The 26,776-nt window shown below is 43.5% G+C and overlaps 2 protein-coding genes across 2 annotated transcripts in view; both read left to right on the plus strand.

Moving 5' to 3' along the window:
• The window catches only part of LOC135503564 (uncharacterized), an 81,350-nt gene continuing 54,574 nt past the window's right edge, over nucleotides 1-26,776 (plus strand). The window contains exon 1 of the mRNA XM_064797168.1: nucleotides 1-336. The gene's annotated coding sequence lies outside the window, so the exon portion shown is untranslated. The remainder of the gene's footprint in view (nucleotides 337-26,776) is intronic.
• Nucleotides 24,151-25,784, plus strand: LOC135503563 (uncharacterized). The gene is made up of 2 exons (XM_064797167.1): nucleotides 24,151-25,216; nucleotides 25,447-25,784. Exons 1-2 carry the CDS (start codon nucleotides 24,151-24,153, stop codon nucleotides 25,782-25,784), a joined length of 1,404 nt encoding a protein of 467 aa, XP_064653237.1.

Raw genomic sequence — 26,776 nt, forward strand, 5'->3', positions numbered from 1 at the left:
CCAAGCAATGTTGTAGCCGTCTCATCTCTACATTAAAACCACCTGAACCAGAATACCTATCGATCTTATTCTTATTCCAATGGACCACACGGATAAAACATGGTGTCAGAGTACTTTTGGTGCTATTTAAAGTGACTTTCACATAAGGATGTATGAGGATTTATAAACTTTTGTCATCACCCTCTGGAAAAAGACTTGACTCTTGCTGAGAACAATAGATTCCAACATGGCTGCCATGAAAAGGGGTGGATCCTGGAAAAAAAGTTAATTTTAATCCGAATTCAGCAAATGGAATAGGAAAACGATAGTACGAACGGAAATAACTATAACATTCCGGTAAGATTACTAAGTTTTACTCCTGAACTCTGAACTGCAAAGTGGCAAAAGTTCCCTTGGACTAACCACGTACATATGCACATTGTGGATAGGCTGTATCCGTCATGACGACCACAGAGCCAACTCCGACAACCACTATAACAACGTACGTTGTAGCTGGGAGCGAGCTATCAGGGATTAAACCACCATCCCGATTCAAAGACTTTATTACGCATTAGTGACAAGGAATATAAGATCATAAATATGAACTGCTAATAACCGAGAGACAACGAAACTTAAAGTTTAAAAAATCACATGCTTCATTTTAGTATATTTCTTTTTAGTAAAGCTTAAAAATTGAACACTCGCCAAGATCAGGAAATTATCCTTGTAAATGTCACATGCAACTGCATCGAAATTGGACTATGCAATTATAATAGACATGCAATATATATGACATGATAGAGTTAGTGGAATAGTTTAGAGTGCAACTATATAACTGGTTCTTTGACTTCTGGACTGTCAAACCTCTTTTTTTTCTGATAAGGGGGATGTTCTATTATCAGCTTCCTAGCTACATTGCACACTACAGTACTGCCATCTACCAACAAGCAGATGACTTATTGTCCTTAAGATAATGTCACCTCTGATCTAGTTGTTTACAAGACCATATAAGGAATAGGCCTATATCTGCATCTTCTTAACATACTTAGGGTTGCTTCAATTCCACCAGAGCCAAGCAATGTTGTAGCCGTCTCATCTCTACATTAAAACCACCTGAACCAGAATACCTATCGATCGTATTCTTATTCCAATGGACCACACGGATAAAACATAATAGGCCTAGACATTCGGTGGAATTGGGGTGAAAAATTGCTTGGCGTACCTATCGAAGGCCTCTGTACCTCATGGATGTGGGGCCATGCTCCGATTCAACAATGCATGCATGATGTTCAACTTTGCAGAAATATTTCAAATTGCATGTATTTTGACCGAATCATTATAAGCCACATGGCGTAGTCATTTGGTGAAGTCGAGGCGAAAAATTGCTTGGTGTACCTATTGGTGTACCTAGTGGGGCCATGCTCTAATTCAACTTTGCACAAATGTTTCTAAATTATTCATACCGAATAACTATTAGCCTTCCATCAGTCTAGTGATTCGGTCGACTTGGGGTGTAAAATTGCTTGGCGTACCTATCAGAGGCCTCTGTAACCCCATGGAAGCGGGGCCATGCTCCGATTCAACAATGCATGTTCTACTTTGCACAGATTTTTAAAATTATTCATTCCGAATCAATATTAGCCTCCTCGGCCTAGTTATTCGTTGGAATTGGGGTGAAAAATTGCTTGGCGTACCTATCGAAGACCTCTGTACCTCTTGGACGTGGGGCCATGCTCCGATTCAACAATGCATGTTCAACTTTGCAGAAATATTTCAAATTGCATGTATCTAGACGGTAACCGGAAAAACGCCGACCGACCGACCGACCGACCGACCGACCGACCGACTGACCGACTGACCTGCGAACCTACCGTCATATGCAGTATCCCTTTCGCTTTCTATAGCACATGTATCTGTGTAGTGCCCAGCGCAATGGACGTGATGGAGTCCGACGTGTCTGACAGCAGCATCTCCAGTCAATTATACCGGGAAAACGAGCCCACGCGGTAAGGAACTGATAACGATACTCTGAAGATATGCTTTGTCTACATGGTCGGTGGATATAAAAACATGATTTGGGCCTAATCTATGCACTGTAGTTTTTCTACTCGAGTGTCTCGACCGATGCAATGCATGAACTGCAACGCGCAATATGCATTTGTTGTCATTTGAACAGCGCACGTGCGCTTGTTTACAATTTCATTTCACATGACCTGCTGCTGTCAGACATGTCGGACTCCATCACGTCCATTGCGATGGGCACTACACAGATACATGTGCTATAGAAAGCGAAAGGGATACTGCATATGACGGTAGGTTCGCTGGTCAGTCGGTCAATCGGTCGGTCGGTCGGTCGGTCGGTCGGCGTTTTTCCGGTTACCTATCTAGACCGAATCATTATAAGCCCCATGGCGTAGTCATTTGGTGAAGTCGAGGCGAAAAATTGCTTGGTGTACCTATCAAAGGCCTCCGTACGCCATGGAGGCGGGGCCATATTCTGATTCAATAATCAATGTTCAACTTTGCACAAATTTTTCAAATTTATTTATTTATTTTTACCCCATCGCAGTCCTGAGACTGGACCCTTTCGTCTGAAGCCCCCCCCCCCCCCCCCCCCGTCTGAGCAAAACTGTCAAGATTGGTATCAAAAGTCTTGGTACCGGTACCCTTTTGACCCGTAAACAGGGCTTCGAGATTGTGCTTTCTGGAATTTAAGCCTTTTCTATTCTATTCTACAGTGCGTACACTATGGGTCCCAAGAGGGTTAAATAAAAGAGCACAGTGTCACTAGGCCTACACCATCAGCCTACATCCCTGGAACAGAGTTCCCTCCATGTACACTGCCCATTGCTTTTGGCTGTGCACGGGCAACGCATAGATGCATGACAATGGTGTCAGTAACAAATATGTGGCAGTGATTTAATGGCTTCGTGACCTGACGGCACTTGAAGTTTATTCCACCCAGATGGCACAAATAATCATCATGTTTATATTTAACTCATTCAAAAAGAGACAACTCAGACCTTGAATGAATCCCATTCCTGGAGGTCCGGGCTAAACAAACTTCTCTGCCAATTTTTAGCTCAGCTGACAAAGTCAGAGCGTGTAGAATGACAGGTGTATGGGCGGTTATTACCGCAAATAAAGACAAACCAAAGCAAAGACACTTGTGTAGCATATCAAGGACACGTAGATTGATACTCCTATGTGTGCCACATCAAAGACATCTGGACCATACACCACATCAAAGATAACGATGCGAAGTCAACAGGCGGCGCCACCGTCTTGGGAAAAGTAAAAACGATTTCGACAACTATAGGTTTTTGTTGATATAAGCGACTATTTTTATTTTTATAATCATTTTTTTCTCGCAGTGAATTTTTTATTAATTGATTCAACTTCAATAAGTTAATGAGAAGAAAAATAAATATCTCGACTTGAAAAAAAAATTTAATTTCAAATTTTTTTCTTGACTTGAAAAAAAATATCTTGACCAGAAAAAAATCATTTCGACTAGAAAAAAAATCATTTCGACTTTTTGAAGCAAACGGCTTGCCATAGGAGAGAGGTGGCAAATAACAACAACGTCAACAGGCATACGGCCGCCAGCAATCTACAGTGGCGCCGCCTGTTGACTTCGCATCGTTATCTTTGATGTGGTGTATGGTCCAGATGTCTTTGATGTTGTACACACAGGAGTATCAATCTACGTGTCCTTGATATGCTACACAAGTGTCTTTGCTTTGGTTTGTCTTTATTTGCGGTAATAACCGCCCATACAAGTGGTTCAGAGTGGCGTCTGTTCGTGTGTCAACACCCCTGGGCAAAATGTAACCACAAACCCTAGCACATGACCAAAGTGCTAGACTTAGTGCCCCAAATTTTCTGAACCTGGGAAAGTTGAATTTTCCGCCATTTGACCTCCGAGAAATCAGTAGGGTTCCAAATTAATATGCAGTCCCCAGACCTCAAATGATTCCAAACTGCCACTCAAAGGAAATGATTGTATTATAAGATTATACAAAAAATACCACATGATGGAGCCAGCTGCTTGTAAAAATATAAGCCCATTTGAATTTACTGCCTCCATACCATCACTTCCTGTACTTTTCGTGCAGATTAGACAATCTTCAAAAGTGAGCATCAGATAGCTTTTTTCCCCTTTTTTTTCATATGGTCCTACTGCCATGCCAAGGCCTAGGGACAGAAGTCCCCTGGGGGGGGGGGCACTGCTGAGGCTTCACTCTATAGGCCTTTCTACCATCGGGTAACAACCATCACTGAGATTGATCTGCCCATTGGTTATAACTAAAGCTAAGAATTATGTACTGGAACCCTCCCCTGACTTCCCTTCCCATCCCTCACCATTTCTCTCAATCTTTCACTCTGTGCTCCACCTCCACCCCCTCCATCACTCCTCAGATCTTAGGACTGCACATTTCTCCTCTTTCCTCCTTACTGAGCATCCCCCCCTTCTCCTTCATTCCTGCCCTCTCACTTTATTGACTTCACCTTCCCCTTCTGCTCCCCTCCACATCACATGCACTCCTGCCTACACTTCGAGGCCCAAGCAATCCTCTCAGCCATCCTACCCCTGCTTCATGTCCCTCTTCATCAATCCACAGGTCTCAGTGCAACAAGCCCTAACTCCCCCTTCCCCTTCAGCATCCCAATTACTCCTGAGATCTCCATCCCCTCAACTCTTGCCTCGAATCACTCTTATCCTCTAAGTACCCCCCCCCCCTCCGTCCTCAGAAGTCGTGTACCGCACAATGAAGGAGTCATCTCAGAAGCATAGGCCCTACCAGTTAGCCTTTGATTGCTGAAGATGGAACTGAGGGTTTATCACGGAAGTAGTCTAGAGAGACTAGAGAAATTGATGTGTTAGCTCCGCAGGGGAGGAAATGTAGGGGTCATGACATAAGTGCTCCTGATGGATCAAATTCTAAGCAGCAGAGTGTCAGCTGAGCGCCAGGCCCTTGGGCTTCTTGTTCTTTCGTAATCTCTATGAAAGCAGTGAAGCCAGTAATATTGTGTGTGTACATTATTAATTATGATTGATTGTATTTGTTTCATTAGCACCACCCATCTCTTTGCACGCTAGGGGCCCATGTACATTCCATTAGAAAGATCCTGGTTCCCCTGACTCTCATCTTTTCCTCTTCTGACTATATTTGCACCTGGTTTATTGTAATCACTCCCTAAAAAGTTTTGTACAACTTTATGGAACAATAAACTTTTTCTGAATCTGAATCTGAATCATTGAGTCATGTCAGTCACTCCGGCTGCTCCGGGGGGGGGGGGGGTCACTTCCTATAAGTTGTGTAGCACATCACCGTACCAAAAATCGCGGGTAAGCGGGGGGGGGGGGGGGGGGGCTGGGGGGTTCGAGCCGCATCAGCGGGACCCGCGCGGGTGCCAAGATAAGCCCTCTATTTCACACCAGACCCCGCAGAAAGCCCACGGGAATCCTTCCAAAAACCCTCACTAGCACTTTAGCCCTTTCTTTGCAACAGTTGTGGCCGAAATACCTTGCAAAAAGCACGAAGAAACGCCGTCTTTTGATGGTGCCCGACCTAGATTTCATCATGCACGGAGCATTTTCGCGCCACAGTTGGTCGGCATGCTGGCAATTTTGTCCTCCGTTCGGGAGGGGTGGGGATTTGCATTTTTATGAAAGTTGCACAGCTATAGGCCTACCCGAGAATTCCTCGGGAGAGTACCCATACGCATCCACTTGTCCATTTAAGAGAATGGCTACGACCAAATCAAAGCCACAGCTCTACCCGACCAATTATTTTAGCATCCTAAACAACCTGGGCACGTTATTGATCGACGAAGTGGACCCTCCAAGAATTTGCAGGTTCCCAGGATGGAGATGCAAACCTGAGAGCTATTCGCGTAGGCTACTCTCCTGCGGCATATTAGGGTAAGGGGTGGGGATTGAAAAGTAGCCTACCCCGCCAAAAGGGGTGGGGATCAAAAGTTGCTGTTACCCGCTGTAAGGGGCTTAATGATGTGGAGTACTGTCATGTGCTACACACCTTTCCGGGGGGGGGGGGGGGGGGGGGGCGCTCATGTCTCAGATATGAGCTCGCTGGTTTGGGGCTCGACTGCATGTAGCATACATAGGCCTAGTCTACGTCGCATAGAGCAACATGTTTTTTTTTCTCTGTAAACAGATAAGGTGACTAGAAATTTCACAGCTCTTAAAGGAGCACTGTATTCGATGCAGAAAACTCTCAATTGATTATTAAAACCCTTACGTTCCCAACCGCGCTTTTTGGCGCGGTGGCCCCCCCCCCCCCCCCTCCCGGAAAATGGTCCAAAAGGTCGAAATTTAGCATATAAATCGGTTTTTCGCGCCCAATTGTCTCTAAAAATCGCCGGCCGGCGATTTTTACCCACCCCTGCTTTTATTCTCACGGAAATGGGGCATTTTTTCGGGGCCTAAAAGCACTTCTTTTTTCATTGGCTCTCATTGACTTTTAGCCAAGAAAACACAGTTTCCAATGCTGTGTGATCACTGGATTTTATCTGGAATTTAGAATGCCTGCATTCCACTGCTAAACACCTAGGCCTAGACCTAATTTTGATATTTATCGCCCCAAATTTCATGAATAACCTTCAGGAATCTCGGTTGCTGTCATATCACCTTGACGGCAACCATTTGGACTACAACTGGACCAAACCTCACTCGATTTGATCGAAGCACGAATGAACGTGCCAAGGTTACGTCAACCTAGTATGATGCCCAACAAAAAGGAAGCAATGTCAGACCATTTTCAAAGTATTTTGGACCTTTAAGGACTGCCCTACCTTGGGCCCCCATTTATGCATTGAGACAGCGCTAGCTAAATATAGCACTGTTATGAACGCAGTGTATACATGCATCGATTGGGGTACTGTATGGGGCAGGCAGCGTGTGTGGAGAGCACATTAATATCGTAAAGGCCTACATTTCTCCTTTAATGACAGAGTGTGACCTAGGAGCGTTTTTGGCTCACCTGTGGTGAGCCTTTACCATGACGCAGTGTCCGTCGTCGTCCGTCGTCCGTCGTCCGTCGTCGTTAGACATGGGTGGCACGTTTTGTAACCGCTGAAGCTATTGAACTCAAACTTGGTACACAAGTACCCCTAGGTGACCGCTACTCAGAGACCAAATCCCTGCCTTATATGTTTCATGGTTTGGCCACCAGGGGGCCAAAGGTCAAAAATGAAAAAATGCGTTTTCTCCCTTATTACTGGTCCAAAAAATTTGAAAAAAATATGGTAGGTGCTTCTACTAATAGTACATCACATAGTCATCATCGTGACAGTCGGTTGTGACCCTGACCATTGATTGTGATTGTGACGAATCGTCTTCCTGATCAACGGTCATCATTGTGGACAGTCGGTTGTGACCCTGACCATTGATTGTGATCCGGGACCAATCGTCTTCCTGATCTGAATCTGCAGTAAAACCGAATAAAAGTGGTGTTTAGCGATGCTGATTATCGACCTGATCACCCTAATTATCGACCTGGGATGATCACTGTCAGTCGGGCCGTCATGTGTATTCGTCTGCTATAAATAGTTCTCATGTAATCAGACAAAATAAGGTACTTTAGGATTACTGTTTTTTGGGAGAAATCAGTTAGACTTGCTAAGATAGAAAAGTTGATTCAATACTGCACAGGGGCGTAGGAGCGAAGCCACGGGGGGGGGGGGCTGGGCTAGGCCCCTGTCCCAGCCTTCCCTCTCCCGGTGACTCAGGAACATTCCAGATACATGTACTGCCAACTGGGCACCTGTATGACCAAGATATCAAGTGCCGATCTTGGTACAACGACGTACTGCTGAGCGTGAATCTCCGTCCATAACTTACCAGCTTGGAATAAATATATATTTTTAGAGTGATAAATGTTACTGGCCTCATTATGACGGAGGGAGAGAAAAAAATAGAAAATACCAATTAAAGAGGTCTTCACCAAGGAGACAATAGCAAAGGAATAACGACTTTGGATCCTTACCAGTAGTGAAATATGTGTAAATCAAATCTTATGAATAGGCTTTTTTCATAACGTATTCTCCTCATTGTCCGCACAGCGTTTTTCTTTGTATTCGAGCGCACGGACAATAGCGAAGCACTCTCATGATAAAACCCTAATGAGTTAGTATGCCCACAGGAAAGGCCAGTGTAAGCGCTTACAGTCTAGACCAATCAGAGTACTTGGTGAATTTATCTAGGAGGGCAGTTTTCTCTATCGCTCCAGTGGCCATGACCTGGACCCTTTTGACTTCCGGGTCGTCTGACGTGATGAGCAGTGGACTGGTACTTTCAGCAGGGATCTCTTCTTTCCACAGAAATGGTGGTCCTTGGAACCAATTGGAGGTCGTCAGCTCATTGGCTTTTAAGCCTCTGGAAGCAAAATCTGCCGGATTCTCGTTTGTCGACACATACCTCCATTGGTCTGGGCTGGATGATTCATGGATCCGCTGGATTCTATTTGCCACAAAGATGTGAAATCTACGGGCTTCATTTTTTATATATCCGAGGACAACCTTGGAGTCTGTCCAAAAAATGTTCTTCAGCCCAGAGTTGGCCAGTTCATGGTTCAGAAGATCACATATCTTCACTGACACCACTGCAGCCTGCAGCTCTAACCTAGGTATTGTAACCGGTTTTAGTGGGGCTACACGAGCTTTCGCCATCACCAAGGAGCAGTAAACCTGGCCCTGCATGTCTACTTGCCTCAAATATGAGCACTGTCCGTATCCTGTGAGGGATGCGTCTGAAAAGTGATGTAGCTCAGCAGATTTGACCGTACCAAATTCAGAGGGCTTGTAGCATCTTTGGATCTTGAGGTTGCTGAGGTTGTGAAGGTCCTGCCTCCAGTCCTCCCACCGTGGTCTTAATTCATCGGGAAGTGGCTGGTCCCAGTCGGTGTTGTTTCTACAAAGTTGCTGGAGGATCATTTTTCCTCGCAGAATGAGTGGCGCCAGAAATCCCAGGGGGTCGAATACAGATGAAACCATTGACAAGATCCCACGACGTGTAAGGGGTTGATCTTGAATTGTGATTCTGAACTGGAAGGCATCGGATTCAGCACTCCACTGGATTCGTAGGGCTCGCTCAATGGGCAATGGATCTAATGTTAGGTCAAGATTCATCAGGTCTTTTGCTCGTTCCGAAACAGGGATGGAATCCAGCACTTCCCGGCTGTTAGACGTGAACTTGTGCAGCCTGAGCTTACCCTTGGCGCAGATCTCTCTTGCCTGATCAACTACTTTGATGGCAGCTGTTGTCTCTTCAAAGCTTGTCAGGCCATCGTCCATATAGAAATCTTGCGATATGAACTTTGAAGCCTCAAGTCCGATGTCTTGGTATATATTGGCGATGTACTTTAGGCCATATATGGCGCAGCCTGGTGATGATGCAGCACCAAATAGGTGTACATTCATCCTATACTCTGACGGTTCTGTGTTGAGGTTTCCTCCTTCCCACCATAAGAAATGGAGATAATTTCTATCCTCTTGGCGAACTCTGAAGGAATGAAACATCCGCTCAATATCGCACATGGCAGCGATGCGTCCTTTCCGGAAGCGGCACAAAACCCCAACGAGAGTGTTCATTTGGTCAGGGCCTTGGAGCAGATGATCGTTAAGACTCGTGCCACGGAATTTTGCTGCACAGTCAAAGACAACTCGTATCTTCTCTGGCTTCTTTGGGTGGTACACCCCATGGTGTGGGATATACCACTTAACGTCATTGTCTTGAATATTTGGAACTTTTTCGGCCTCCCCCTTCAAAATGATGTCTTCCATAAATGTTTGGTAATCCTTGAAATATTTGGAATCCTTCATAAACTTCCTGCGGAGGTGTTCAAGACGGATTTTTGCTACCGACTTGTTGTCAGGAAGATTTGGCTTGTCCTTCTTAAATGGCAGTGGCATCGTAACGTAACCATCCTCAGATTGGTGCGTCGTTGAGTTTAGGATGTCTAAGAATCGAATATCTTCTTGTGATACTTTCTTCCCATCATCCTTCCTCTCATGGAAGTCTGACTCCAAAATGTCTCTTATTTCTTGGGCCTTCAATTTTTCTTCTTTGACATTTGTCCTGAGAACAAAATGTGCTTCTGTGGGTAAGCCAATGGGTATTTGAAGGTTTGTTGGAACTTTTCTTGAAACAGTGAGGCAGGTCAGACCTATGGCATCTCCTGAATCCTCTCTCGGGGTGACACCACCCACAATGCTCCATCCCAAATCAGTCTGAATTGCGAAGGGTTCGGATCCCTTACCTGTGATGGCTCGTCTTGGTGCTAACGCCTGTGGGCAGTTGTAGCCGATCAATAGACCAACCTCGCAGTCGAACAGTGGCGGGATTCTGTCCAGAATCTCTCCCATGTGAGGCCACCGTCTGGCGGTTTCTCTGGTCGGAATGTGGGACCTTTCCATTGGGATGAAGTCCCGGGAATACGTAGGAGGTAGGTTTATCCTAATGCTGGATTCATATCCCCTTACAACAAGACCCCGAAACTTTCTGCAGGGAATTGTTTTGTCCTTTGACGTCATCGTGGTCAGCTTTAACTCCACTGGGGTAGAGTGTCGGCGAACCTCTTCTTGGCTTTTGTAAAGGGAGTCTGTTGTGTCACCAAGGACAAACGTCGTGTCAGATTGTGAATCCAAAAGAGCATAAACCAGATGCTCCTCATCTGGGGAAGACCGGTCGGCGATCCACACTGGCACTACCATGGATGACATGGAATCTATGTTGTTACTTGAAAGTCCACAAAAATTTCTTGCTGTCGCCTCAGTTGTAAATGGGTTAGGAGATTTCTTAGTTGTACCATCTTTGGTTGGAGTTGAACTCGGCCTTTTGAAGTTTCTTTCTTCATGGAGGCTGGTGGGGTGTTTGCCCTTGCATGATTTGCACACACTCCTCTGCTTGCAAAATTTTGCCTGGTGGCCGTGGCCTAGGCAACCAAAACAGAGTTCCTTGCTCTTGACAAATTCTTGCCTCTCCATGAGGGGTTTTCCTGCCAGTGTCTTGCATTCTTGAACCTGATGATTATCTCTTCTGCAAAAAGCACACTTTGCCTTACCAGTGCCTTCCTCTCGCCCACCCGTTGTGAAAGTTCTCGCCCCAGCGCTTCTGGTCGGCTTGTCTCGTTCTTTCTCGGAGTTGCCTCGTAGGGAAGTGAGGGAGGTGATAGGGTCACAAGCAATGGTTGCCTCATCCTTGACAAACTTCACAAATTCGCTAAAGCGTGGGAACGAGTCGGTCGGGCCCTTCAATCTTGCAACTACACGGCCCCATCTCCCAGCAAGCCAGTCGGGAAGTTTTTGCAGGAGTCTTCTGTTTTCTCGACAATCATTTAGAACCTCAAGTCCTCTTATGTCTGTCATAGCTGCTTGACATTGTTGAAGAAAATCAGCAAACTGTCTGAGACCTTTGCTGTCCTTAGGACCAATCTTTGGCCAGGCGTCTAATTTGTCTCGAAACGCTTCAGTGATCATAAACGGGTTGCCATATCGATCTTCAAGTGTCTCTTTGGCTTTCTCAAATGCATTTTCTGTATTTAGGAGAAAATACCCGTTTACAGCTTCCTTGGCAGGGCCGCCGACATACTTCTTCAAGTAATGTATTCTTTCCTGACCTGGAATACCTCTACTCTCTATCAAAGCTGAAAATGAAGCTCTCCAATCTGGGTATAATAAGGCATCCCCGTTGAAGACTGGTGGCTCTGGGACTGGTAAGCGACTTAACGTAACAGAGGCTGCAAGGGCTTCAGCAATCATCCTTATGTCATTCCCAGTTGCTGGCGGGTGCCATACAGGAGCGGTGGGGTTCATGGAAGGAGACGTCGTCAGCCTGTCGTCAACTCTTGGAATACTTTCTATCTTCATTTGTTGTGTTGGAATTTCGGGAACCTTTTGCTCCTGAAACTGAAATGCAGTCTCTATCTTGGACTGTGACACTGATGGTACGCCTACATACTTACCATTCTTCGACAAGCTTGTGTCTGCTCTTCTCTCACTCTGTTCTTTCCTAAAGTTGACTGTGTTATGTATCTTCAGACTCTGTCTGCTTCTGGCTTTACTCCCTCTACTTTCTCTCTCTTCCTCTTCAAAGACCCTAAGTTTGGCTTCTTCAATTCTTAGTTTCTTCGCTGTTTTCTGTTGCTCTATTTCACGACGTTTTCGTGCAATTTCAGCATCTATTTCCAGCCGCCTGGCCTTCTCAGCTGCTTCTCTTCGGGCAGTTTGGGCTGCTTGTTCAGCTTCTTCAAGGGCACGGCGCTTGGCTTCTTCGAGCTGGAGTTTGATTAGTTCATCTTCTTTCTCAGCTTCTTCTCGCTGTGCGTCTAATTCCGCTTGCAGGGCAGCTGCTTGTGCAGCAGATTCTCTTCGGAGTGAAGATTTGGTAGATGCGCGCGAGTGATGGCTAGAAAAGATTGACAACCCTGATTGGCTGATAGGCCTCTCTGGAATCTCACCCTTTACTGAGTCAATGGCACCAGCTGTCAATGCATTTAGAGCATCGACAGCTCTCCTGACTTCGGAGGGAGGGGAACCACTGCTCACTCTCCTAACCTTGTTATAGATTGTGTTGACCTCACTTATGCGCTCTTTTAGGTCCTCTTCTAACGACCGCTGGAAATCTGGTAACTTATGTAGGGCAGTTTTTGCTGCCAGGTCTTCAGCAGACCGTGAAGCCACCTTGCATTCCTTGGCCTTTTCCCAAAAATGATCAATGAGATCTTCTGTTTCCCTCTGCTTGGCCTTATCAGTCAGTCTCTCTGATCTCCTAGGCTGCTGCCTTGCTGTGTCCTCATTAACATCGACAGCTCTTTTTTCTTCCTCTTTCTCTTTCTTTTTCTCTTTCTCTGGGTTTTTCACTTCATTGCTTGCCCATTTTGGTTCGTCTTGGTCTGCTTCCTTGGCCTCATTCTCTTGCTCGGTCGGGACATTTTCACCAGTCTCACCAACAGGTGGAGTATGAACCTCTGCCTCGATTATGACCTCTGCTTGAGGAGGCTCTTCCTTCTCTGAACTCATGATTGTTTGCTTCGTCCGTCTGCAATTAGACTTAAGGGTAAAGAATTAGTGGCAAGTGATAAGACAATGAACCAATAGATACTCTAAACTCTAAATTCGCTAACGTTAAGGGAATTTCTCTGAACTCTTCTTTGGTCAAGTCAAATCAGCACACATGTACCACGATATTCAAAACCCCCCTCCAAAACAAAACATACGAAGTGCAGCAATCATTGGAGCTCAAAAATTGACTCTTTAAATGAGAGGATACTCCAATAATGAGAGGCTACCAAGTACCAAGAATGTAACCGTCTGGAATGCAAGGTTAAAACGACATAAGGATAGGCCTACTGTCACGACAAAGAAAACATGACCTGAAAACAAAGCATTTATGATACATGGGGCATATAAAGGTGAGTATGCTGTTCTGAATGTGCATACTGTAACCACGAAAGTTTATAATAAGTTCATAAAGTTCATTTCATTGAATAATGTCTCTCTGTATTAAAGTCAATTGGAATATTGCAGAATGTTCATTTGGCAGCCAGAGTTTTCAAACGGTCACAGTTGGTTTCAGTTAGTTGTTTCTTTACCAGTCTCTTGAATTAATCTATTGGCAATTCTCTCTCAGTTTCACAAAGTTTTCACTTAATGCGGTTCGTGATGAAGCACCTAGCTTCTTGGTTTCGTAAGAAATTCCGGCAAGCTGATAATCACTAATCGGACACACACAACATTTGGCGGATGTCGTTGATATCATGTATATCTCGCTGACTCTTGGGACTCTTTGAGGTACCGTATACTGCAAGCTCCTTGGCTTTGGTATCGTGGAGTCGTCTAGTAGGCTCCTTTACATCTGTGGGGAACCATCTGCTATACCAACAATGGACTATAGGGATGGCTTGTTCTCTTCATGCAGATGCCTTTTACTGTAAGCGCATCATGTAACTCGAGACGAAAATATTCTTTATGTGATAAACTGATGTTTATTAACACCGTAAAAGACTGAAAATATACAAGATGAAAGTATCCTCAGTACAATTACATATATGAACTATTGAAAACACAGTATTAGAAACATGATGACTCAGCCTGGTTGTGATTTTAGGAGTACCAAGCACACACATATAATGCATACATGAATGCATGCAACAGTAGCTACACAGGCATCACAAAGGCACAAATGTACCTCTAAATCCTCATCAAACATAAACATTGGAATACATACCATGCATGTATTATAACCTCACTAGTTGAGGAAACTGTTAATACAGAACAGCATATAGCTGCAGGAAATATATATGGATATGTATCTGTGTATCATATGATAAGTTCACAATCTAACAGAGACAAAGGAAACCCAGCATGGTTAAGAGAATTAGGAAAGGTGAGCTCTTTAAACCCTCAAAACTCTGATGTTAACCATCATCTATTGGAAATAAGATAATCTATAGAATCTATAAATATTGATAATTGTACATACCATGTTTTGCCTCTAGAATTTCACATGATGCCTTAGATTTTGAGAGATACAAATTGTAGGAAAATAGGTACAGTATTTCTCAGTGTGCTTGTCTCCAAGAAAAAGGCCTAGCTCTTGTTTACATTCTGTGGTACTTGAGGTCAGCTAGATAGCATGCACAAAAATGATGCCAGATATGCTCGAGCAGGGGTTGAGACTGTAGACAGGTTGTTGAGTCCAATGGTTGCTACAGCCAGCGTCTACTAATTGGCCAATTTACTTCTTTGTGTCCAAAATAGTTGGCTGAAGTGCTCGGATGAATGCATCTTAGTTGAGGTTTTATCAATGGATTTTTTCCCGCCTCTCCAGTATACAGGGACTGTTAAAATCTTCGAGAGGAACAACCTTTAACCAAACGTTACGGACGTAATCACACATAGATTTGTTACAGACGAATTTATTATTGACCTGGCTTCTCAGCTAGCTGTGTAATATGCTGGCAAAATATTTATGACAATAATTTTCACAATGTCTATAGGCCTACCCACTCTTGTCCTTGAACAAGAATGTGACCGCCTGCTACCGAGTAGTACAATTCAGTTGCTTATGAATTCCGTCCGTAACGATCTTTGACCCCCCTGCAGAAATTTGGAAAAAAACCTTTGCATGAAATTTAATGTTTAGCCAAAACTAAAATGACCTGCTGCAAACAAATCTTCTACTGCAGCAAATGGTTGCAGCGTTACGGACGGAATTGGCAGACAAAGGTTGACCCTTTTTGATTTCACCCGGTTGAAATCGTTCTCGTTCTCGGAATCATCTTAATCTCTTTATTGTTCGTGGGCAGCAACAAATGCGAATTTCGATACACGAAATCTCCTTTTGGTAACTGATTCATAAACTTCATTTAGCATAAGATGTAACAAGAGGCCCAAGGGCCTGGCGCTCAGCTGAGTTAATATCATTAATATCTTCCCGGTGTTTAGTTCATTATGCATGAAAATGGCATGCTCCATGGTATTTGATATCCTTTTGCGTTCACTACGGTACCAATGTTTTTGGTTGACATAATTATGCCACTGTTCATTCCTCAATCCTGACCATAATTCGGGTGAAATCATCGTATGACAATATTTACCGAAACATGAAGTTTATGCCATGAATGAGCATACTCATTGTCATAGCCTCGTTTACAAGTACAAAATATTTTCCCGCGAATATTCAAAACTGCTTGGCTCCTTGCCAGTTAAATAACGTGACTATACACAAAATAGAAAACTTTGATGGAAATTGTAAATCATTTTTTTATCTATCAGGGAAAAACAAGCTGATGATGATCAAGTAAATCATTCATGAGAAATCGTTTTGTTGCTGAAGCTAGCATGCTAAACCTTTTCTTGTGCTCTACTGCGCCACCGTAGTTTTCTATTTAGACCAGCGATGACGTCATTTCTGATGATTCCCTACGTTGTCCAATGAGCGCTTTTTATAAATGTGCCATTTGGTATTGTACAGTATGCAATGTATTTTTTCAGCGCTGTTAGTTGCGCTGAAAGGGTGGATGTCGTCCTGGGTGCCGACAAATGGTACCCAGGTTCGAGATCGACTGGACAATAAGCACCCTGGGTGCCTTTTCACTAGACAAACAGCACCCAGCTTCTTTTTGCCTGGCTTACGGATCTTAGGGACGAGGACGTTTCTTGCAATCTCGTTTTATCTCGCGCCGTGCTAATTGCGGCATTAGCAGTGCGCGAAATAAAAAGAACAGATGAACAGAAAAAAACGCGTTTAGGCCTATAGGTTCTTTATCTCTCTCCCCTTAGAGACGAATACCCCGTTTGAATAAGATGGAATTGATGAAAGAAAGGTTTTTAGAGCGCGGTATCGTGACACGTTACCTCCGTGAGCGTGGGGCCAACCTCGTTGTAGGTATAGAAAAGTGTAGAAGAAGAAGCTGGGTGCTGTTTGTCTAGTGTAATGGCACCCAGGGTGCTTATTGTCCAGTCGATCTCGAACCTGGGTACCATTTGTCGGCACCCAGGACGACATCCACCCTTTCAGCGTTAGTTGCCTAACATAATGCCGTAGCTCCCTCAATTTCCAATCAATTTTTATGGGAGTGACATTATTGTATTGCTTAGAATGTCTACTTTTTACTCATGAAAGAATCGTAGAAATAAAACTTAATAGGCGAACAGAATCATGCCGATTCACTGCACATACTCATGATACTGTGGGAATTCTCCACTTCAAAATACATCGGCGATGTCATCGCGAACAGAGCATACACTTCCGATATCGTTTTCACAGAAATATGGTAAAATTTTTAAGAACTAATTTCTGAGAGTAGTCCCTAAAGACCTAGTTATGACTACCACTGAAACGAATTAGTGATAGTAGTACTAGCCCGTAGCGGGCCATCGTCATCGAGCTGAGTGTCATTGAGCTCCAAGATTATTGCACATGGCGTAAACAACATGCCGCCATTTTGTCTCCGCTTCGGTATTTCGTAGGCCGCTCATAATGCACCTTCTCAATGAAAACCAACATAATAAGGCCTTACATCGTTGATTGGATAGGAACACCACACAAAACACAATAAAGTGGGGGTACAATCGATTACGAAGCTGACGTGAACAGTGATTTATTCCTGGAGCTACTGCTGCTTTGTTTTGTAGCTGCCATGTTTTGAGAACTGGCAAATAGGAGACTTCATTGATGGCTGACGTCATCGGGCGGGAATTTGAATCGGCAGAAATAATTAAAAGGCAGGTAGCGCCCTCTCCTGTTAAAATTTTGAACGTTTTCTCAATAAAATATATTTTCAAGAATTTTATCTTAATATTAAAGCATATTTCGACTAATTCTGCTGCTCCTAGGCCGATATAGGCCAGTTTCCTTCATGCGCTCTCGCTCGCAGGAAGTAGGTCGAATGGCGACAAATTTTGTTTTGAAAGTAGAGTTTGACCAGAAGTATCCAGAAATGCAAAATTGAAGTCTCTAGGTCTTACGGTTACAAAATGTGCACCATGGGTTTAACGGACGGACGGACGGACGGACGGACGGACGGCCCGACGGACGCCACTGAGCAGCTTATTTGACAAGCTCAGCTGACTTTGTCAGCTGAGCTAAAAACGAATAAGTGAAATTATGTACATGTACATAGGTTATATGCCTACTATAGTTAATTATACAGTAATTTCTAAATTATTTTGTAATGAAAACGAAAGAGACAATGTGCAAAACAGCGTAGAGTTTGCGTCCTTGCATAACATGGCCTGGCCAAAGAAGCCAACGAAGGATCGATGTTAATCATCTCCTGAAATAAATTGCACCCAGGGTGTAAGAGCAAATTTCGTGTATCGTACTTTGCACTTCGTCAAGTTCGACAAAGCACGTAGCACATAGCCTACCCATTGCAACTAAATATGAGGAGATAACTTACATCACAAAGATCGCCTACTTTATGCGCTTCTTTGACCATCTAATGTAAACACATCATTGAAAGAAAAAAAACCCTCTCTCGTGTCAATTGTGTCGCTACGAAATGGAATTATATAACTCAAGGAACAGGAGAGCTTGCTGCTCAAGTCCATGTCAATATTTTAGGATAAATCTCAAAATTATAAATTATATTGACCACTTTCGAATTGTAACATTTTTATTGTGCCAGTCTGTAGTAAGATTCTCCATCTAATACTGGTGCCGGTGTAGAAGTTTAAAATGTCCTAGGATAGAATGCCCGGTAAACAAAGGATTCTATTATGCGCTTCAATCTCTGAGCTATTGACGGTCATGGTCTCTATAGAACCATATTGCAGAATACAATAGGCCCGGATAATTTTTCCAGGGGGCACTTGTTACTGTTACACCGGTGGTTTCGAGCACAGCTGATGCAGGAAATATGCGGTTGCGTTTTATGGGCCACCCTATGTAGGCAGGGTAAATAGTATAGGCCTAAGACGGGGTACACATTCTAGAGATTTATGTGAACGAAATATTGGGTGTTGCTGCTCTACTTTTTAAGAAATTTGGTATTTTTAGCTCAGCTGACAAAGTCAGCGGAGCTAGTCAAATAGCTATTCGATTGGTGTCCGTCCTTCCACCCATCCTGCCATCCTTCCATCCATCCAGCCATCTGTAGGCAAAGTTGGGCATTTTGTAATCATACAACCGAGGCACTTCGAATCTAGTCTTGCTTATAAACACCGCAGAAAATGTTGCTTTCGGAAAAAAATTTGGGCGATTCGACTCAAATTCAGCTCCCCAGGGGGCAAAATGCGTAAATGAAAAAACAATTTTTTGACGCTCTATTCCAGCAGATAAAAGCTCGAAATAAAGTTGAAAAGGTATTCATGATACAGAAGTTTTGATATAAAATAGATTAGTGTGGATTTATATCACCAGTTGGCGGTAGTAAGCAAAACTGTTGTTTGACCCCGGATGACCCCGCTTTAAATTTCCCGCCGTTTACCTGGAGTACTATCATCAAGAAAATGGCGGTGACCTTTTTATTTCTACCGGAGCGATGATTTTGTAAGTGACAAATTTTCTTTTTAAGCCTTTACGGAAACGTATTTTGGTATGAAACTTTACACGTTTATAGAAAAGATCAACGAGAATGTGTTCAAATGCCCTCACAACGATGAGTTCAACAGAATTTGGTCAAAACAACCTTCGAATGGAGTCAACTTTCTTTGCGAAATTGAAGCGACCACTTCATTATTTATCGTAATTTATGCAGATCTGAGTCCAACTGATGGGCGATGTTTTGATTTGTGTTCAAACTATTGGAAACTTCGGAAATTAGTTCTATTAGTTCTACTATTCTGTAGGAGTATATTATAGCCATTGATGTTGACAGCTAAAAGTTTCTCGTCCAATCACGTGACCTCTCCAACACTCGATAATGCACTCTTTTCGTCCACGTTTTAGGCCAATCTTCGGCCTGAACCAAGGAGGATACCGCGGTGACGTCACATCACGTGATACCGACCCATATTAGTGATCGCTATGGCCAATCAGATTCAGTCTACTGACATCGCCAGCACTGAACACATCTCCACATCTCACTGTCTGGTGCGCTCCTGTACACAAAAACACCAATAGACATGAAATATTGCAATACCTAGTATGGATTCTTCCTGTGTAGAATAAAATTTACAGAGCAGATTAACTTCCACGAATAAAAAAGACGTTTGGCGTGGCCAAAGTGCGGAAATAATGGGAAATAATGTCTCCGCTAAAATACACTACGAAATACACTAGGCAATGCACTACGCGATACACGGTAGAGATGCAGTTGAGTTTGTTATTGTTTTGACTTAGAAGCCCGCCCATATCATAATATATTCATGTATTCATGAAGTATGAACTCATTTCTGTCCCATACAACTCTAAGAACAGTCAATTTCTCCTTAAATCATCACCGAAACCGCGATATCCGCAGGAAGATTTCGTTCTAGTGTCCGAAAATGCATGATCTTACAGGGGCGCTAACTCGACAAATAGAGGGGATCTATGGGGATCTATGCGAGTTTTAGGTATTACAGGTCTCGAACTTGTAAAATCTGTAAACATGCCTCCAAATCCCATTATGATAATGAAGAGATTGCCCCATATCTGGGAGACTGTTTTGAAACCATCGCTAATTTTGGAAGATCGGTGCCGGCTATTTGGTTTAAAAAACCCTATTTTTCCCCATCAAAACAGCACTTTTCATTATTCAAATGATAGCTTATTGTCTGAAGACTTATTTCATAGCAGAAAAGTACTAATAACTCTGATTTGATGCGAAAAATCTAACTTTTTTGATGACTTGATTTTCCCTTGGCCGTGGATCGAGTTTGTTTACAATATGCAACGCCATCTTGGAAAAGCCGTGACGTCACCGCGGTATCCTCCTTGGGCCTGAACATGAAATCTAATAAGCGCAGTACTTAAATCAGATGTTTCTCTCGCCTTGAAAACATTCCTGGGTAAAATCCATTGAAATTAGCCGAGTTAATCCACTTTTTCCGTGCCTAAAATCTCTGCCGCTGAATTCTATAAATAGAAACTATTAACATCGCGGCAGTGTGATTCCCATTGTGCGCCCTCCCACTTCACACCATGTCAGGAACTTTTACGGAGAGAGAGGGCGTGCGGTAAGAAGAATGGCCAAAATGACGTCACGTTTTCCTGGCAATGCCTCTTGCCAGACCAGTCAAGCATTGGGAAAGCATCTTTAATTCAGACAACGTTAGAACTAGAAAGACGAATATGTTAATTTGCAAAATTAAAAGCAGATTTCACCACTAACCAGCCAAATCGGAATACGACGGCGCAAAATGTTCTCGCTTTCCTCCTGCTAAAAAACCTTGTTCCCGCACTCCTATTTTAATTTATCCCAAGGAATATGATATGATCTGTTTTCACTTTTTGGCTCACCGTAGGGGAGTCTATGCAATACTGCAGTGTCCGTCGTCCGTCGTCGTCGTTGTCCGTCGTATCCTATCCTAGTTCAAAAACAGTGGCACGTTTTTTAACCGCTAGGCCTATGAACTTAAAACTTTGTACACATGACCCCCTAGGTCAGATGACCCGTGACACTAAATTTCTGTCCGATCTGATTCTCTACTTGGCCACCAGGGGGCCAAATGTGGATATCTAAAAAGTGTGATATCTCGCTTATTAGTGACTTGTTTTCGATAAAACTTTTGTGGTAGGTACTCATAGCAAGGATACATCATATATCTTACGGGTTTTTAATTTGATCTTCTTTTCAAGGTCGCAGAGGTCAAATGGCGTGAATTGGCCGTTTGAGTGTAACTATGGCACGTTTCTCAACCACCAAAGCTATGAGCTTGAAACTTGGTACATATAACTCCCTATATCAGATAACCTCTGGTGCTGAATTTCAGCCTGATCTGATTCTTGACTTTGCCACCAGGGGGCCAAAACAGAAAAAGTAAGAAGTGCAATAGCCTGCTTATTAGCAAATTGTTTTTGATGAAATTTTTATGGCAGGGACCCCTAGCAAGGTTACCTCAGATGTTGCACGATTTTTCGGATTTGACGTACTTTTTAAGGTCGCAGAGGTCAAATGGCGTAAATTTGCCGTTTGAGTGTAACTATGGCACGTTTCTCAACCGCAACAGTTATGAACTTGAAACTTTGAACAAATGACCCCCTAGGTCAGTTGACCTTTTACACTGAATTTTGGTTCGGTCTGATTATTGACTTGGTTACCAGGGGGCCCAAACTCAAAACTCAAAAAGTGTGATTTCTCGCTTATTACTGATTCGTTTTTGATAAAAGTTTCATGGTAGGTACTCCTAGCAAGGATACATCACATATCTTACGGGTTTTTGATTTGACCCACCGTTCAAGTTCACAGAGGTCAAAGTTGAAAACTTTACCGTTCTTGGTACGTTTTGTCGTTGTTCAATGTAAAGAGTTTTAATTTTGTGTAATGATGCATCTAAGAAGCCACTATTTGTATGCCAAGTTTCAGCCAGATCGGAATTCAAATATGGCCGAAATTGCATGTTTTGTGGGTTTTTCCTCGTATTGTGGCAATCCAAAGGTCGTCAGTTCAAACCCCGGTCAAGGACAGCCGAAAATATTTTTATTTTTCATCTTTTCCTTTTTTCTTTTCTGAGTTCTATCTTACATTTTCTTCATTTTTTGATTTATTTGGTGCCATAGATTTAATTAGGCGGCCATCTTGGAAATCGTTTTTTGCCGATTGCTGTAGTGTAACGAGTGATGGAATTGTTATGGTCGGGTGGTTGTGTCTACATCACATATCACCCTGGTTTGTTATTTGACCTACCTGTCAGGGTCACTGAGGTCAAAGTTAAAAATATATTCACCATTGTCATGGAGTGGCACATTTCTTCACTATCATTTTCACCTAGACTCTACAAGCTTGGAACCACAAGTCTCGGATTCACCACTTGGCCAGGGCCGGCTCTGAACTGGTCACAGATGCATGTATAAATTATGAGAGGCCTACATACTGTAGCACTTTCTGTAACTGTCTACTAAAAATACTTACGGTGAGCACAATGGCCCCTGGCCGTTTCATTTGTAATTAAATGGTATTCAGTCATATAATGAGATCAATAGTAGTGTCCGTGTCAGATCCCATCGTTCAACTAGTCTTCTCTCCCCAGGTACCTCACACGGACCTTCACGTCCCCATACTCAAGACCAACTCTTACAATATCGCCCTCAAAACAACCCTGGAGTCATGAATTCACAGGTGCTCCTGTGAAATCTCAGTTCTAGTTTATTTATCAAACTTTATCGAGGGTTACCCGGTTATCGAATCGAATGGATGTGTCGATCGTCGGGGCGGATTGATATGTGGTTAGGTTGTGCGTCCAAGGCGATTACTAATAGGTCATTCAGTTAGTTTGAGAAAGATCATGATCATGAAGATGCGTGTTGTGTTATCATAACTGGAAAATAAGTTGAAGTTATTATTAGTACTACGATTCTTACATGAGTAAAAAGTAGACGTTTTAAGCAACACAGTAATGTTACTCCCATTTTTTTCTGTAAAGCTATACTGAACTAGGGATATCTTCCGTTGCCTCCTGTAATATTTACATACCATGGCTGATTAGTTCAATCATATTTCATCCAGCTGGCAGCTCTGCATTGGAAATTTTAGTGGTATAACGTGTTCTCTTGACCTTCAAACAGTAGTATAAAGCCGATATTTACAACTTTATACCCTCAGTCCTATGTTATTAGGTCATCCAGCTGAGCGCCAGGCCCTTGGGCCTCTTGTTATGCTTGAACGCACCTCATCAATGCTCCTTCTAAACAGGCCCTTTCGTTGTGGTGTGCTTAAATAAGAAATTTCCATAAATCTTCCCCTTTCGCGGACTGAGATTATAACTCGAGACCTCAGTGCTGACCGGATACCACTTCCTTTTCCCGTTTACTTCAAGTCTTGCTTCTCTACATTAGGCCTTATTAATGAATGATCCTAACATTATAGGTGAGTGGCGCTGGTGACGGCTGGCCTTCTCCTGAGCTCCAGATAATCTTGGATTTTTTCAAGTTTTTTACTGCCTGTTTCTCTAAACGAAGGGACTATTCAGTTTATGAATGTGTCAGGATCGTGCAGAGACATTTCTTATGTGATTCATATCCGTGGTTTGGAAGTTACAGATGACCTTTTTGTTTCAACATTTCAAGGAGGTTCCCTTAGGGTTCCTGACTCTGTACATTGCACAGTGTTTGTACATGAATTCAGCCATGGAGAAAATCACATATATTATGCCAATCATGAGCTAATCTCTCTGAACAGGACTGACAAAACTCGAAATGTGACGTATCAGACTTTTGTCAAATCGCTTGATCATGGCATTAGTAGGATCATTTTTCCCCAATTTCATAAGCGTAGACCAAGAGGATGTAAGGCTGGTCGAAAAAGACGCATTCTGTCGGATCACCAACATGGTGGATTAACCCTGGGAGTTCTTAATGCTCAGTCAGTAAGAGAAAAAGGGGACATCATTAAACACAGGCCGGGGATTAACTTGAATAACCTTATTCAAGTACCTTTGCAAACATCCGTGTCTCAGGATTATCCTTCTCACTGCTTTAGATTTTCAACTGTAAACGCTCGTTCAACCAGGAATAAAGTTGCTGATATCATTGATCATGTGGTTAATGAGAGGATCGATATGTGTGCCATCACAGAGACCTGGCTTAAGTACAATGATTCAGTGACTGTCCGAGCCCTCTCTCCTGACGGGTACTGTTTCCTGAATGTGCCACGGCCCGGTGAACGCCAAGGGGGAGGAACTGGTCTAATGTTTCGCTCTTCTATAAACACCAAGCTCGTGGAAAGGGGCTCCAAGGACTCATTTGAATTTTCGGAATGGTCGATTGCGATGCCATCGACAACTCGAAAGATGATAAACATTGTTGTCTATCGCCCACCCTCATCCGTGCCCTCTAGTGTATTCTTCTGTGAGTTTGCTGAATATCTAGAAGCAATAGTGACATGCCCCGAGTGTTTGGTGATCTCTGATGACTTCAATATCCATGTCAATGATCCGCATGACAACGAGGCAAGACGCTTTCTTGAAGTGTTGGACACTTTTGGCCTTCAGCAGCATGTGTCAGGGCCGACGCACGTTTCCGGGAACACACTTGACTTGATTCTGACAAGGGAAAGTGATGATCTGGTTATCGGCGATGTTGCCCACTCACACTATCTCTCGGATCATATGTTTGTGGATTGTCATCTATCTCTTTCACGCCCTGAGGTGACCAAGAACACTGTATCCTTTCGTATGCTACGGCAAATTGACATCCAGTCATTTCAGAAGGACATTGACACTTCTGTGCTGTCTAACCCTACGTCTGCTGATATTGATGAGTTGGTCACTTGTTACAATGAAACACTCTCCAATCTTCTAGATAAACATGCACCTATTATCACCAAGGTGACCACAGTTAAGCCAGTGATCCCTTGGTATAATAACGAGTTAGAACTGAAGGCTAAGAGGAGAAAGCTGGAAAGAAACCGTCACTCACCTTCTGCGGCACAAGCTTACCGCAAAGTGCGTAATCTCTACTCCGTCCAACTGAATCTCCCCCGGCGTGCTTACTACTCAAATGAAATCGCACAGTGTCAAGGGGATTCGAGGAAGTTATTTCGGGTTGTTAACTCGTTATGTAGTGAAAAACAGCCGGTCACATTGCCGGATCATGCTGATCCTGCTGTACTCGCGAATGACTTCGGTGATTTTTTTTGGTCCGTAAAGTTGACATTATTAAAAGCAAAATCAGGGCAGTCACAGTTAACTGTCCCATTGTCTCTGCTTCTACAGCAGAGAAGTCAATTAATGCTTTTAGTACAGTGTCCGACGAGCTAATTCGAAAACTGACCATGAAGTCCTCAAGCGCGAGTTGTTCGCTCGATCCGATCCCAACCTGGATGCTAAAGCTATGTGTTGACTCTCTGTTACCAGTCATCGCTCGCATCGTGAATCTCTCGCTACAGGATGCTCGAGTTCCTACTGAATGGAAGTGTGCCCTGGTATCGCCTTTGTTAAAGAAAGCAGGACTTGATCGGACCTTTTCCAACTTTAGGCCGGTTAGCAACTTAGCATTTGTGTCTAAGCTTGTTGAGAGGGTAGTAGTTGACCAGCTAATGGTCCACAGTGATAATTCTGCCCCACTACCAGCAGTCCAGTCCGCATACCGCAAGAACCACTCGACAGAGACTGCTCTTCTGAAGGTTCAAAGTGACATTCTTATGAAAATGGACAATCAGGAAGTCTGCTTGCTAGTCTTGCTACGCGTTTGATACGGTTGATGTAGACATATAGCTTCAAACCATGGAGACAGATTTTGGCGTCACTGGCCTTTGCCTTCAGTGGCTGAAGTCTTATCTCTCTAATAGAGAGCAGTGTGTCGTCATCAATGGTAGCAAATCTAAGCATTTTTCACTCCATTGTGGTGTTCACAGGGCAGTTGCCTTGGACCCATCCTCTTTTTGTTCTATGTCAAGGCTTTATCACATCATTTCACGTCACTTGCCAGATGCACATGGCTATTCAGACGACAATCAGCTCTATATGTCTTTCTGTCCTTTGGCATCTACTAACCAGCAGAGAGCTGTGTGCGAAACGGAAGCATGTGTAGCTGATGTCCGTGCGTGGATGATCGAGAACGAGCTCCTCATCAATGATCTTAAGACAGAGTTCATTTTTATCGGTTCTAGACAAATGCTCCAGAAGGTAGATATGGGTTCAATCAGAGTGGGGGAGGCCTCAATTTCACCTGTCGAATCGGTACGAAACCTTGGTGTTTACTTTGACAAAAACATGTCTATGGAAACCCATGTTAGTAGGGTCTGCTCCAAGGCTTTCCTGGGTCTTTATAAGATCCGCCAAATTCGACGGTTCCTCAGTCCTGAGTCAACCACCACTCTTGTTCATGCCTTTGTCACTTCTCACATTGATTATTGTAATTCCCTTCTATATGGCATTTCTACACATCAACTCTCCAGACTGCAGCGTGCACTTAATGCTGCAGCTCGCGTTGTGTGTCTGGTGCCGCGGTTTGATCGTATCACACCGGGTCTCATGCGACTCCATTGGCTTCCTGTTAAATACAGGATTGTTTTCAAAGTGCTTTTATTTACATATAAGGCAATACATGGAGTCGCACCTGTGTACCTGTGTGATATGGTCAGACTGAGGCACCATTCCACCTACCATCTCCGCTCTGTTATTGCTCCAACTTTGGTGGTCCCTCGCACTAAGTGCAAAACCTTTGGTGACCGTTCTTTTTACA

Source organism: Lineus longissimus, unplaced genomic scaffold (assembly GCF_910592395.1).
Source record: "Lineus longissimus unplaced genomic scaffold, tnLinLong1.2, whole genome shotgun sequence".
NCBI classification, from domain to species: domain Eukaryota; kingdom Metazoa; phylum Nemertea; class Pilidiophora; order Heteronemertea; family Lineidae; genus Lineus; species Lineus longissimus.